Source organism: Scylla paramamosain, chromosome 22 (assembly GCF_035594125.1).
Source record: "Scylla paramamosain isolate STU-SP2022 chromosome 22, ASM3559412v1, whole genome shotgun sequence".
Lineage (NCBI taxonomy): Eukaryota > Metazoa > Arthropoda > Malacostraca > Decapoda > Portunidae > Scylla > Scylla paramamosain.
Genome location: NC_087172.1, coordinates 13,907,430 through 13,922,429, shown reverse-complemented (window position 1 = coordinate 13,922,429; position 15,000 = coordinate 13,907,430). Strand labels below are relative to the sequence as shown.

Below are 15,000 nucleotides of genomic sequence, written 5' to 3'. Positions count from 1 at the left end.
GTGATGGAAGGAGGGCATGGAATTATGTACACGCGTATATTACAGATCCCGAACTGGTAGGTAACCGCTATTTTGTTAACCAATAAGTACATATTATTTGGTAAGATGTAATTATTTTGAAGAACTGGTAGAAGGCAGTTCGAGTGGTTCTCTCTCTCTCTCTCTCTCTCTCTCTCTCTCTCTGAAAGACGAATCTCCCGCGGCTCTACACAGCCGTGTCATGCACACCCCAGGCCATGGTCACGCCCCTGACCGTCACGCTTCATTGTTAAATTTCCAGTTCCATTCATTATCCCGTTTATTTGTCTTTCATCAAAGTGAAGTCGAAATTTCAGCAAATTCCCTCCATACCCAGCGCCAGAGGAATTAGTGTTGGTCATCATGGCGGCTAAAGAAGGAAAAGTATGGCAGAGGGATGAGTTGCCGCGATTTTTGCTACTATTTATTAGTTCACTTCAATTTATTTAATTTAATGGTGTTAAACATGGCGAAAAGGTAGGAAGAGGGGAGAAGGGGCACAGGAACATTTTATATATAATTATACACTGCAAGCAAAAAAGTCTGGTTTGCACTGAACGTTCGGAGACAGTGACGTATCAAGAGAGAGAGAGAGAGAGAGAGAGAGAGAGAGAGAGAGAGAGAGAGAGAGAGAGAGAGAGAGAGAGAGAGATTACAGCATGATGTTTATAGAAGATAGCGTAATGTGGCTGAAGTGAGTGCAGTGAATGTTCACAAAACGAAGGATCGTATTCTCAAATATTTCAACATCTTAACAGCGCGATTATTCTTAACGGACCCTGGCAAAAATTATCGAGATTTCAAGAGTTTTCATGATTCATGTAATAGTTAAATAATGATTCTGCATCAGTGGAGAATACACAAGATCCCGAATAATAAAAAACGATCCTAATGACATCCTAGTGTAGAATGTTTCACAATGTCAGTCTTAAGCATTACCAATAATCAAAGTGGACGTAGCACCTATGTGAGTTCTATTAAAAAGCAGGCGCAAAAAAAACGGCCAACAAAACAATGAATACTCACAGTTATTAACCAGAGAGTATTACGTGCAGTATTTTACACATCGTACGATATATATATATATATATATATATATATATATATATATATATATATATATATATATATATATATATATATATATATATATAATTTTATTTATTTATTTTTCTACGGGGACGGAGGGGGAGCTCTAGTATGTCCCTGGAAAGTTCTGATCTTGTGATAACTGGGGTCTCTCTCTCTCTCTCTCTCTCTCTCTCCTCTCTCTCTCTCTCTCTCTCTCTCTCTCTCATAATATACTTAGTAACGTATTAAAATTAAAGAGCCTCGTTAGGACCTAAAGATCTGTTACTGCTTGAAATGCTCTTGCATCTACATGTATTATTTTCACTTATTTGCAGTGTGATCGTGAAACGGACAACATGCCACCAGAGTCGAGTCCAGAAGTCACCGAAGACTACTTCCTTCCTCGTCCAAGTACCAGTGGACAAGCAGTTCTGTGTGAGCAAAATTATTCATCATTAGCCCTCCCGCCTCGTCCAAGCAGCACAGTGCCACAGGTTTTGTGTGAGGAAGATTCTTTACCACCTCCACTACCCGAACCATCAACTTCACAGAGCGTGCGGCCGCATGTAAGTCTCTCTCTCTCTCTCTCTCTCGTTGGTAACTTACTGGAAAGAATACACATATTTCAGGAACTCTTAGTATCATATATATTGCGCACACACCCGTAAATTAAATTATGTAGACAGTACAAGTTTTTCACTGGTGTGGTTAGGTTGTAAATGATATTCTTTGTCTCTTTTTTTTTTCCAAGGAAATTATCATAGGAACTCTTACTGCCAGATGTAGGATACACTTTCTTTACGTACATTCTTCCATCAACACACACACACACACACACACACACACACACACACACACACACACATATATATATATATATATATATATATATATATATATATATATATATATATATATATATATATATATATATATATATATATATTTTTTTTTTTTTTTTTTTTTTTTTTAAACTGATGTAGGTTCTACATCGTTGAACACAAATTCCAATCCTTAGCACATAACCTTTCAAAACTTTTGTGTTTAGGTTTAAACTGGAGAACACAGTCACCAAGACAACTCTCAGAGAGAAACTGGCGGAGCAGCACACACTCACTGCGCTGTTGCCTTGCCCTTGGCTATCATGTGTGCACACGACTCAGCGGTTTCCTAGTTGTATACGTCAGAATGTTGTTGTTCCTATTGCATCACTGGAAAAAAAAAACTATGCGATGTCATAACAACTATGTATTAATTGTTATTATTATGGTGCTGTTATTTCATCTCCATATTATTCATTATAGTAGTAAGAGAAATGTGACAACTCGACTAGTCTCTATCTGTGTGTGTGTGTGTGTGTGTGTGTGCTTGGCAAGAGAGAGAGAGAGAGAGAGAGAGAGAGAGAGAGAGAGAGAGAGTTCATTTCTTGTATATAATACGCAGGAGTCGTATGAGCAATGGATCAAGTGCAACAGAGTCACACTGAACAGAGGCAGAGCGGGGTTGAGGTGGGCTTTATTGGTGAGGCAGACGTGTAGCAGCACGTTCAGCCACGTGGCCTTCAACGGCACGGGGAGTGGCTGGGTTGTCAGAGAAGTGCAGTCGTGGCGGCGAGTACGGTGGTGACGGCGGTGTGTTTCTGACTTCCCTCGTTGTGTCCGATAACCCGCGCTCTCGACTTCAGTTTACCCACTATAGGTACAGTATCTTTTCCCCCGTAATTTGTCATTCAAGCATCATTCACCAAATAATAAGTAGTCTAAATTTCACCGTATGCAGATGGCTGAAGTTGCTGCTAAAGAGCACTGTAAAGGCATGCCTGTAATAAACTTGTGAGGGGTTAGAGGGGTAGTTTGTTGTTATAAGATGTATAGATTTAGCATTTGTCAGTTCTTGGTACTCCTGTAGCTCTTCAACAGTAGCAATTAATGTATGTCGTTAAGGTGCAGTCGCAATTTTCATGACTATTTTCAAGAAGTTTTGCTTTATTGCATGGAAGGTTGGACTAATGAATCTTAATTATCACTGCTGTCTTCACATGATTATGAGATGATTATGTTGAGTAAGTACTTATAAGTGTGTGTGTGTGTGTGTGTGTGTGTGTGTGTGTGTGTGTGTGTGTGAGATATAGTAGTTTATAGGTTTACTGAAGTTACCACTTATAGTATTTAGTCTTGAAAATGCCCTTAGAAACTGTCATTGACGTGGCTTTCTTTCTAGATTATAAGAGAGGAGCTTTGTGTGCCCTGTGTCGCTGCTGCATGGGTGTAGATGTCACTCCCGGGAGGATTGGAACCATACTCAGAAAGTTCATTCCCGCGATGAGGGAAATCGAACGCGACTTCCCATTCACCGTTCGTATAGTAGAGAGAGAGAGAGAGAGAGAGAGAGAGAGAGAGTTGTATTGTTATATTACAGGATTGGCTGTCATGTAGTATCGTAGTAATAGTTGATTTCGAAAATAAGGTGCAACGTGCTGAATGGCACGCCTTTCCGTCGTTTCAACTGTATGAAGGTGGCTTTACTCATCAGCTAGTGATAAACTCGTCACTTTAATGATCACTTACTCATCAAGTAAGTTAATAACACATGATTTTATCTCAGTAAAAGTTGTGTCTGTCCATTCATCTCAACTGTAACATACTGCATTCATATCTGCCTTCCAATGGAATCATGAAAAGTTTTACCTTATTTATGATACACAATGAGCATCTTTTGTTTGTATTTTTCTTCTTTTTCCAAACGATTAACCTGACTATGCATATTTTTAGCCATTGTTTTGACATTGGTAGCTCTTAGGAGCACTTGCAGCCAGGAGGTCTGTGTAAGGATTGGAACGTGAATATCCGCGACCCCGAGCGAGGCTAGCTGGCTTTCATGTTACCGTTTATACTTAGTATTTTTATTTCTGTATTCAAAATTATTTATCCTACATATCTTTGGTTTTACTCTTTACATTTACTGCACTTGCCATTCGTGGTGCTCAAGAGTCGGATGTTATATTTCGTATTACTTCAAGTGAAAAAATATCGAACTTGAATTCACGAGGGTGTTACGGGTAAAACGTGTCCACTCTAGTTTATACTTGTCTGTGGTTGAAGTCCGTTGCTCAGAAGTTTCTTGATGGAAAATGTTTGCGGATGCCCTTATTTCTCATCATATTTATATATCCCTTGGCTTGGAATGTGTTCAATTATCAAGGGCTAAGGAGCAAGTCTGAATGTGACAGCGGCAAAGCTGAGTAGCCGAGGCGGACACGTAGCCTGGGTACGCTGGCCTAACAACCTCGTTAAAGCGACCCCTCATTGTACAGAGGTGCCTTAGTGTTGTAGAAGTGGGAGCTGATATATGTAATATTTAATATGTCAAAGAACGCCAAAGGAAGCAACACAACTTGAGTTGCAATATAATGAGAATAAAAAAAGCTCCTCTAAGGGCATCGGGAATGGAGGGCACTACGAGTTATATTCCGATGGGCAAAGCGCCTGTAGTAACGACAGTCACTGCCAATATCAAGACGGAAAAAAACACCGGTTATCGAAATTGCTCAGTCAAAACGCACCAAGGGCGAGCAGTCGGCGAGAGAAAGGAAGTTCTAGCGGCTCAGCGGGACGAGGAGACGCAGGCCGCCAAGGAGAAGCTGCGACAATATGAGAGGATGGGTCATATCAAGGTGGAAATGGACGAGGTGAGCGGCCCACCACCCACACTGGCACGGCTTGCACTGCATTCCTGGAGCCTCTGGCATAAACTTGTCACCACATAGCAGTAGACGCAATCTCACGCCTTATCCTATCGAAGCACTATTAAATGCTTAGTTACAATTTCATATACGTTATGTAAGGGTTTTAGTATCAGTTTTAATTTAATCTTATGTTTATTTATGCTGTTCTTTTAATAAGCTCACTTGCGTAATATGGCACTAACAAAGTTTTCGCTGCCTGAGTTGTGTAAATGTTATCGTACCGGAAGCGTGTTTGTACATGCTGCAGAGCGGTGTTGCATTGGTTGGATTTCTCGCTCTAGCTTAGTGCTGGAATGGCAACAGTGGTGATACGTCATCTGGCCACCAGTTTGTATAGAGGCAGATTCGTAGTTTTCAATGTTTTAAGAACGAAGGCTGTCATGTTTGCTTACCTGTCTTATAGGTTCTAGTTTTGACATTAAAGAGAGGAATTTGTCCATGAAAAGGGATCGCGATGGGATGATAGGCGATTATACTTACAGGCCGGGTAGTTCCGTGGTATACCTCGTATATAGAAGTACTCTAATCGCAGCCAGACTGGGCTAGTGATAAGACCCGCTTTGCCCTCCCAGGATGACGATTCTTACCTGAATGCACCCGAAAAGCTTAGTTCCATCATGATTGACGCAGTTTCTTCGCCAGAAATTCCGCTTTCGTAATTTGGTCCTCGCGACTCAGTTCGGTTCCATAGTTACCAGCTGACGAGATAGACGGGGAATGTCTTGGAGATCATTACCCATTCCGTCAATGATTTCACAGCAGAGTTATTCACCATACTTTGCCATGCACTCCTCAATGACATACAACCTGATAATCGTCATCTCTTCTGACTTATTTTCAGTCTGGCTTTATTGCACCAAGTCCTCATGACCTTTCACATTATATTCCATGTTAGTGTACAATTTCCCTGTGATATATATTTATAATGGCCAGAGGATCATGCATGATTAGTTTGGTTTGTCCTACAGCCTGTATCAACCCTTAAGGACTGCTGAACCTACCACAAGGATGATGAGACGTTAGGGTTGTAAATGGAAATAACCATAACCGATTCTGATTTTGAGGCAATTACTATATATATATATATATATATATATATATATATATATATATATATATATATATATATATATATATATATATATATATATATATGTGTGTGTGTGTGTGTGTGTGTGTGTGTGTGTGTGTGTGTGTGTGTTTTATTTATTTTTTTATTTATTTATTTATTTATTTTTATTTTATTTTTTTAGTTATTTATTTTTCTTTTGAGAGGGGAGGGCAAAATATGGTGCGTTTTTCAAATCGTTAAGTACTCATTGAAATCAGCAGTGTAGTTAAAGAACTGATTAGTATAAACCTAACATAAGATAAAAACACTAATGTCATTTCAGTATTACTCGAAATTAGTCATTAGGCTTCAAGAAGCCAGTATGTTTAAAAGTTACAGTCCCCATGTATAAAACATGTACATTATCTCCACCTATCCATCAACCCTGCCCATTTATCAAATTTTCTTTTTAAGCTTCTTGTTGACTGTACTAATAACCTGGAAAGGTAGCCAGTTGTATTAATCTGCTGCTGTTTGAAAGTATATTTACATAGATATTTGTGTGTGTGTGTGTAATTTTTTTTTTCTAATTATTTACCTTGAATCCCTTACCTCTTGCCCAATTCTGAATACTAATCATTAGGAAGCTATTTAACTCACTTTTGTTATATCCTTTTTGCAATTTAACTATCTCAGTCAGATCCATTCTCAGAGGCTGAACTACCAAGTGACACACAGGTCCATGTGAAGTGATATATTATTGAGTGACTTCACATACTTGCTCTTATGTACTACTGTACTGATAATATAGAAAGCCTCAAGTGACAGAAATGAGCATCCAGTTATAATGCAGTCTGGGATGTGACCGTGTATCTCTTCTTCATCACATTTATTGCAAGCTAGAAACTAATTAAATTTTTTTTTTTTATGTATGTATGTACATGTTGCATCCTTGGCATTGTTTACCTTTCTGTTGTGTATATAATTCTGATATGGCCACCATATCTATCCCATGTTGTCTAGCTATAGAAAAAAAAAAAAATGGAATTGCAGATCAACAATGACTGTGAGGATTCTCAGCCTGATGATGCAGCCCCCTTGGTCATTCCATTCTCTGCTGCCTCCATGTCACAGGAGGTGGGCACTCATGTTTCCTTACAGTTGTCACTCATTATATTTCTCAGTAATGGCAAAAAAAATGTTGCACTGACATAGATAGTGTTTATTTGTGTTGTTTATACAGTGTACTGTTAATTTAACATGTCATTGGATTCTATGTAACTTTATAGTTTGGTCACTTCACAGTTGTTATTTTCAAATCTCGTTCATCATTTGTTATGCAGATAATTGTTTTGTAATTATATATCTCAGCATATATCATGCATTTCCATCTTTACTCTCTCTCTCTCTCTCTCTCTCTCTCTCTCTCTCTCTCTCTCTCTCTCTCTCTCTCTCTCTCTCTCTCTCTCTCTCTCTCTCTCTCTCTCTCTCTCTCTCTCTCTCTCTCTCTCTCTCTCTCTCTCTCTCTCTCTCTCTCTCTCTCTCTCTAGCTAAAAATAAGAAGGTCTAATACTGTGACTTAATCATGAATACTTTTCTCTCGGAATGATGCAACAGCAACAAAATATAAAGAAGTAAATATAATACAGACTGAATAAATAAATATGAAAATACTATGATAATGATAATAATAATAGGTAATAATAATAATAATAATAATAATGATAATAATAATAATAATAATAATAGGTAATATTAATAATAGTAATGATAATAATAATGATAATAATAATAATAATAATAATAATAATAATAATAATAATAATAATATTAATAATGAAATCTTAAATGATTTATGAAATTAAAATCCTAGAAAGTTTTATTGCTATCAATATTTATTATTATTATTATTATTATTATTATTATTATTATTATTATTATTATTATTATTATTATTATTATTATTATTATTATTATATTAATTTTGGGTATTGTTCACTGTTCATTGTAGTGTTGGGACCAGGCACTTTTGTCAGACTGAAATTTTTATACTGGGAACAGATAACTTTGTACACCCACCCACCCACACACACACACATGGGACGGGTGAATTTAATTCTGTCATGAAAGATGCATCAATCTAGAAATTAAATAAGGCAAAATCATTGAGAAGATTCAAGTTCAGGATTCCATATTAGAATAAAGTACCTATTTACCTAAACATCAGATATATTACACTGTACTTTAATATCATCTGTATGAGACTCCTTATTGTGCATCACCTGCAGATTAGTCGTAGTCAAAAGTCAAGTATCCTGCCACACTTACCCTAAAGTCATCTGATATGCTGGCAATCTTTAGGTTCTGAAGTTTTATCACTGAATTTAATTTAAACTTTATTGTTGTCTCTGTTTACAAAGGAGGATTTGTTTACCAGCATATTAGAGAACCCAAAGACTGAGGGAAAACACAAGATGGGGGCAGGAGTGCAACACCTTCCTTGACTTTTAATCATGTCTGTACTTTTCTCCCAAGTAGTGATGCCACAAAGTCCAGTGAGTTTCATGCCCATAAGGCAAGTAGAAGATAAGACTGTACTTAGGCTAACAGGTTTCTTTAATAGTCCTGGAAAGACCAAGAAGAACTAACAATGTGGAACTTGGAAGTAGCTGTCAAATACTGCTTTTATCTGAAACTTTTTCTAGATTATGATATTACTACTTCAAGTAACTGCAATTACTTACTTAATAGGGAAGTGATTGCATGGGTGAGGTGATTCTAGAGTGTTCAGGTCAATGAGTCATGAATAATATTTGGTCTTTCCATAGGGGGGCTGTTACGGGACATCAGTGGGTGTTACTACTAGCCAGACTCAACTTAACCTACCCCAGGTAAGTTGAATCTTCTTCCAGGTGATGACATTGAGTTATTCTGGAAATCATACAGCAAGTTTGTATTCTTGAAAGTTTTAGCGCCATATCTCAACTACTTTTAACAGGTTGTAGTGGTAATTAATGAGGTTTTTGAAGAGTATTTACATGATTCCAGTAACAGTTTAGGAAGAATTCTTCATCATGAGTGGAAAAAAATAAATAAATACCAATATTTGTTCTGGAAAGTTTCTGTGGTCATTGTGAATAGGTAGTCCTAATAGGTAGTCCTAATATTTTGAAATCCTTTGTGACCACAAAGGATTTCAAAATATTGACAATAGTAATTTCAAAATATTTGTTTGATTTCTATGCTGATAAACTACTATAGTGTCAAAATGTGAGGGGTTGCAGTTGTCATCTATTTTTACATATTTAATATATTCTTCTTCTTATTATTATTATTGGTAGTAGTAGTAGTAGTAGTAATAGTAGTATATTATTATTTTGTTTATTTGTTTATTTACATTTTATTACTTATCTCATTTATTCATTTATTTATTTGATTTATTTTACTATTTTTATATAACCTGACCATCTGAAATCTGCACGTAAGTGGTGGTACATTGAATTAAAAGAATGTGTTCCATTTAATCTATAGTAGCCACAGCCATGTGTCCAGCTCAGTGCCAGACTTGCAGATACAGATAGACATTTGAATTTTTATTCTTTTGTTCCAGCATCATATTCGTTATGAAATTTTATTGTAAAATTGCACGCTGTTTATTGTACTTTTAAAGAGCTTTTTATAATATGTGAAATTAGTCTTTTCTTTTTTTTCTTTGCATTTGTTTAGATATATGTAATTAAACGTATGATTTTGCTCAAAATGACATCGTGAACATTATGGTATCTTGCTAATTTTTGTCATGAAAGCAGAAAGGTATGACGTGAGCAGTGAAGTGAAAAGATTGCACTTTTGCAGAATCCTACAGTGCAGTCAAGACCAAGCGGAATGGTGGATGTTCCAATTCTCACCAATTTGGAGGGCAAGTGTGGGTTTACAGTCTCCGTTGATGATAAGGAACGTTCCACCAAGAGTCCCATGTGGCTGGTATGTGGTATTCAGTTTGTGTTAGGCAGTCATAATGCTTTGATGCTACTTAGTGCCAACCATAGGAAGGAAATTGTAAGAAATCTAAATAATATTTTAGCCATATCACTTGCTGACTAATTACAGTTGCATTTGATAAACATTAACTATAAAGTTATCAACAACTTATTTATAATTAGAATTTTTAAAACAGAATAGGTAGAGTGTAGCATACTAAAAAGTTTATTACAGCAACACTTCAAGAATTTATCTACATTTGCATAATTACAACTACAACAGTAAAAGCACTGCACATGCTCTCTGAAGTACATAAAGTTTTGTTTACCTCATTACTTGTATAGGAAATGGTAAATAATTATCATTTTTAAACAGAAAGCAAATTTTAGATTAGTTATGTAAGTGCATAAGTCTTGAGAGGGAGAGCTAAAAGTGTAGTAAGAGTTTATTTTGAATGATCAAAGACATCTTTATTGTTGGCCAGCATGCAATATCAGATGTTTATTTCCATGTACACCAAATGTTCCAAGCTTTCTCATGTTTCACCAGTAAAAGTAGATTATATGTGCTCCATTAAACTTGTAGCAGCCCCTTAGACTATTCATAATTGTATCACAGAGTGATAGATAGTAAATCTAACTATCATGAAACCATTGAATTTTCTGTAGTCCCTTAGCTGTCTACTGAACCAGCCACCTTTGTTTCTCTTCTAGATGAGCACCATTGTCAACAAACTGTATACAAACCTCAACAAGGCTGTACCATTTGAGGTGAGGATGAATAACCCACCTACTGATGATGAGAAAATGTACATCCGAGCCATCCTCGTGTTCTCTAGCCCTGAATTCTTGAGAACAAATGTAACTCGCTGTCCCAACCACGCAGCAACTACTGAAGCAACCAATCATGGTAAGGACTAAGGTGTTTTTTTATAAAGCAAGAGATAGCAAAGAATGTGTTACCTTGATATTATCCAATAGTCTAAAATTTAATTGGTAAAGTATTTAACTTTTATTTCTTCAGCAAAAAAGAGCCTCTGATTGCCTTGACTTTCCTGTGTCATGCAAGAAGCTCTTTGTCAAGTTATCAGCACACACTGGATATTGTCAAGAAACTTTGTAACAAAAATGTTGGAGATATCCTTAGTTATTGTATTTTCCTGAAAATCAAACCAGATTGTCCAATACCTTGCAAGACAGCAAAGTTTTTTTGTCTTATATAAAAAAATGTTGCTCAAAATAAGTCTTGTCTGCATCTAAAAACATTTGATTTACAGTAGTCTCAGAATTGTAGTAAATTTAGTCACTTGAGATTCAGGGCATTTACATTCAGATTAACTTCTCAACATTACATTGATGCTCCATTGGGAGATATGACAGATGTATTATGAACACCACCATGTGCAGCTTTGTGTAAACCTCCAGCAACTGTTTCTCTACCCCTCAGACTTTCCTTACCCAAACCATGTGGTGAGGGCAGATCACCCTGCTGCTCTTTACCAGGAGAGTCCCTCAGGCCGGCTCTCTGTCGTGGTGCCTCTGGACCTGCACCAGAACAGTCCAGATTATGCCCTTATCTTGCTGCGCTTCATGTGCCTTGGCTCCTGTGTTGGTGGTATTAACAGACGACCCATCTCTATTGTGCTCACTTTAGAAAATGGGTTTGTATTTACCTGGCTGTATTATACAAGGCTTGAATTATTCTTTTGTCCAAGACAGGCAAGACCAACTCACCTCACTTGGCCTTGATCATTAATGTTTTTGTTGGAAACATACTGGACATGTACTTATCTTGACAGGCTGTCTTGTTGAATTTATCCTGCCTTTAGTTTTTTGTTGAACCTCCAAATAAAGTATGGCACAGTAACCTAAAACATGATTTGAAGATAATGTTTCCTCACCATCTTATGATTTCAGGCAAGCTGAAGTACTGGGACGCAAAGTGATTGATGTGCGTGTGTGTGCCTGCCCCACAAGAGACATCAGAACAGATGAGCAGGCAGTCTCCAATAGGGGAGTGAAGCGCAAGGGTTCCTCCACACAGGTAAGGCAGAAACTAATGACCTTAGCACTATTGGTCTCACATTCTTGAGGATTTTGTTTGCAGGTCCTTCAATTTTCTGGAACAGTGGTTCCCAAACAAGGAACATACCCTCCTAGGGAACATTATGAGGATACAGGAATGTGGTGAATTTATCTGTACTAAAATAATTATTTAAAAGTATATAAGAAAAATTACTCCAAAAATAAATATCTGCCCTCATCTGTGCAAGGCAGCAGCATCCATCTCACTGAAAAGAGCTGTTGCAACCACACATTTCATGCAAACAATTTTTACTTAAGCATTGTGCATGCCATGTCATTATATTTTTACATTAAGCTTATGAAATTATGCATATCTCGAAGTCAATGGTTTAGTAGACTTGTGTTGAAGTGACATGTCAGCTCTGCCCTCCTCCTTTGTTGTACTTTTTTTTCATATTTATAACAATAAACTTCTCAGTCAATCAATCAATCAGTAAATTAGCCATATTTTGTTATCTTTTAACTGTTATTACACATTTATGATCAACTCTATTCATTTATTATGTATTGTTCCTTTACTTATTTTCATCATCTTTTTAGGCACAACAGATCATCAAGAAGAAACCCAAAATGGTGGAGCCCAAACTTGATCTTGATGAGGGATCACAGGAGGTGTTCAACATTAAGGTATTGTTGGGGAGAGAGAAAGAGAGAGAGAGAGAGAGAGAGAGAGAGAGAGAGAGAGAGAGAGAGAGAGAGAGAGAGAGAGAGAGAAGCAGGGGACATATTGACAGCAAGTTTAGGAAGTGCACAAAGCATCAGCACTTAGAGCAGTAAACATGAAAAAAAGTTAGTTTCTCTGCTTATATTGTGATGCTGGTCACAAGCATCACAGCAAGTGTAGATTTGGCATTTTTCAGATTTTATCATTGCATCTCCTATTTATTCTTGTGTAATGGGGCACAACCAGTTTGCACATTCACTGGCTGAGTTGGAAAAATACTGTCTTTGTATCCGCTGCATGTTGTAATTGGCTATTGAAAGGGAAGATGTGAAAGCACTGGGAACTCCCTTTCTCTGTTTTTATCCCCACACTGAAATAAAATGTGATGCCTTGTCTAGGATATCTTTTAAGGAGAATCTCACCTTAGTAGATAGATCTTTAGGCCTTTGATATTGGGTATTATTAAAAAGCGTGAGGAGGAGACTGGGAATTAACTCTTTACTTTTATTCCTGTAATTAGACAAAAGTGTGATGTCTTGTCTCAATTTACTGGTTTAGAGGGACATTTCAGAAGTATATAGATATTTGACAGACATTCATTCAGTCTTCTGAGAAAACAAAATTCTCATTCATAAGTGCATCCATTGACTCATTAAAGTTAAATTAAGTGAAAGAAGATAAACTTGACAACTTGGAGAGGCAAATAGACTAGTGCATTGTTTTACCTTTCATGCGACACAGGTGCAGGGCCGCCAGCTGTACACCTTTATGCTGAACATGATGCGTGTGTACTACAGCACCCATCCAGAATATGCCGTGCGGTATCCTGACCCCACCTTTGCAATGAACAGGCAAGGCTGAGCTGTTTGCTTATTCATATTCTCTCTCTCTCTCTCTCTCTCTCTCTCTCTCTCTCTCTCTCTCTCTCTCTCTCTCTCTCTCTCTCTCTCTCTCTCTCTCTCTCTCTCTCTCTCTCTCTCTCTCTCTCTCTCTCTCTCTCTCTCTCTCTCTCTCTCTCTCTCTCTCTCTCTCTCTCTCTCTCTCTCTCTCTCTCTCTCTCTCTCTCTCTCTCTCTCTCTCTCTCTCTCTCTCTCTCTCTCTCTCTCTCTCTCTCTCTCTCTCTCTCTCTCTCTCTCTCTCTCTCTCTCTCTCTCTCTCTCTCGTCTGAAGATGTAATCTCATATTACAGCCTAGACTTAAGTTCCTGGACTGACCAGGACTAGTGTAGCTTAATTACATATATATATATAAGTATGGTTGGCTCCAGTTATTACTTGTCACTCACGATCAACTTTAAAGAAAGTGATAGTTACAGGATATGTAAATGAATATGATCACTTAAATGAGAGGCCATCCTGAGCAGGCATGACATTACAGAAACCATGCTGTCAGACATGCTATTAATTTAGAAAGTGCAAAATTAAGTGTTAATAGCCTTTTTATTATTTTAATATTACACTTTATTTTTGATACATTATTGATTAGATTTTCTTTAAAATCTGACAAAAAATTACTCAGGGTTGCTGTACAGTTCATGCATGTTATAAACTGCTACTTAATTCTGAAAACAGAGCTATGGCTGGTATGGCTCCATCACCTTTACATTACTTCAATGTGGTGCCTTAAGTTCCCTTCTTTAAGTACCCATTGTTAAAGATGCACTGCTTTCACTTCAACTAACAAATGATGGGAAGATTTAAATGTGTATAAAAGATCGGATGTATTCAGCAAGATTGTACAAATCAAATAAAAGACTGTATGCATCATCAAAGGTTCATCAGAAATATGAATAGATCTAAGGCTGCAGCAAAACAAATGTTTGATTCTGTTTTCCATATTTATTGCCAGTTGTCCTGGTGGTATAGGATTAGTGCATTCAGCTCACAGATAACATACTCAAGTTTGCATTACAAACCAGGTGAATACACCTTAGGCTTGGCTAACTTTCATGTTGTAGCTGCTGTGAAATATCATTCTAGGGATAGGAATAGTGAATTTTAGACATGTTGAAGTTTTTTTTTTTTTAGATGTGGTAACATTTATGTGTTTTCATGTTAACTTATTCTCATATATATCTTCTATAATGTTGCAGTTCAGTTAGACAAAAGAACACCACAAGTGTGAAAGAAAAGACAAGCAGGACAGACATTGTTGAGGAAAACAACAGTAATCCAGGGAGATCTGCAGGAAGTTCTCCAGTTCATGATGGAAACTTGGTAATAGACTCCCAAGACAGTCCTCCCCACACCTCATCAAGTCAGCTACAGCCGCATTGCATTCCATCCTCCATGAATCTAGTGGTTATGAAAAGGGAGACCAATGGTTTGGATACTATGAATATTCAGAACTCTAACATCAAGTCTACTGCTCAGATTTTGAATTTGGC

At 37.2% G+C, this 15,000-nt stretch overlaps 1 protein-coding gene and 1 long non-coding RNA gene across 9 annotated transcripts in view; one reads left to right on the top strand and one right to left on the bottom strand.

The window, feature by feature from the left end:
* LOC135111616 (uncharacterized) overlaps window positions 1-5,414 on the bottom strand; it is a 14,213-nt gene extending 8,799 nt beyond the window's left edge. The window contains exons 1-2 of one of the 3 annotated variants that reach the window (XR_010273809.1): window positions 2,116-2,194; window positions 1,361-1,520 (exon numbers count right to left, since the gene is read on the bottom strand). This is a non-coding gene — a long non-coding RNA (uncharacterized LOC135111616). Of the gene's footprint in view, window positions 1-1,360; window positions 1,521-2,115; window positions 2,195-5,314 lie in introns of those variants that run through there. The other 2 variants (XR_010273811.1, XR_010273810.1) reach the window with 2 other exon arrangements.
* Window positions 1-15,000, top strand: part of LOC135111613 (tumor protein 63-like) — a 19,078-nt gene that overhangs the window by 1,959 nt on the left and 2,119 nt on the right. For 2 of the 6 annotated variants that reach the window (XM_064025107.1, XM_064025106.1), the window contains exons 2-12: window positions 1-56; window positions 1,425-1,655; window positions 6,939-7,022; window positions 8,714-8,776; window positions 9,741-9,869; window positions 10,580-10,775; window positions 11,313-11,526; window positions 11,783-11,909; window positions 12,491-12,577; window positions 13,356-13,465; window positions 14,707-15,000. The exon at window positions 1-56 is cut by the window's left edge and continues 154 nt beyond it; the exon at window positions 14,707-15,000 is cut by the window's right edge and continues 2,119 nt beyond it. In XM_064025107.1, the coding sequence (XP_063881177.1) occupies window positions 1-56; window positions 1,425-1,655; window positions 6,939-7,022; window positions 8,714-8,776; window positions 9,741-9,869; window positions 10,580-10,775; window positions 11,313-11,526; window positions 11,783-11,909; window positions 12,491-12,577; window positions 13,356-13,465; window positions 14,707-15,000 (1,591 nt within the window). Of the gene's footprint in view, window positions 57-1,424; window positions 1,656-2,532; window positions 2,788-3,309; window positions 3,444-3,463; window positions 4,778-6,938; window positions 7,023-8,713; window positions 8,777-9,740; window positions 9,870-10,579; window positions 10,776-11,312; window positions 11,527-11,782; window positions 11,910-12,490; window positions 12,578-13,355; window positions 13,466-14,706 lie in introns of those variants that run through there. The other 4 variants (XM_064025109.1, XM_064025112.1, XM_064025110.1 and 1 more) reach the window with 4 other exon arrangements.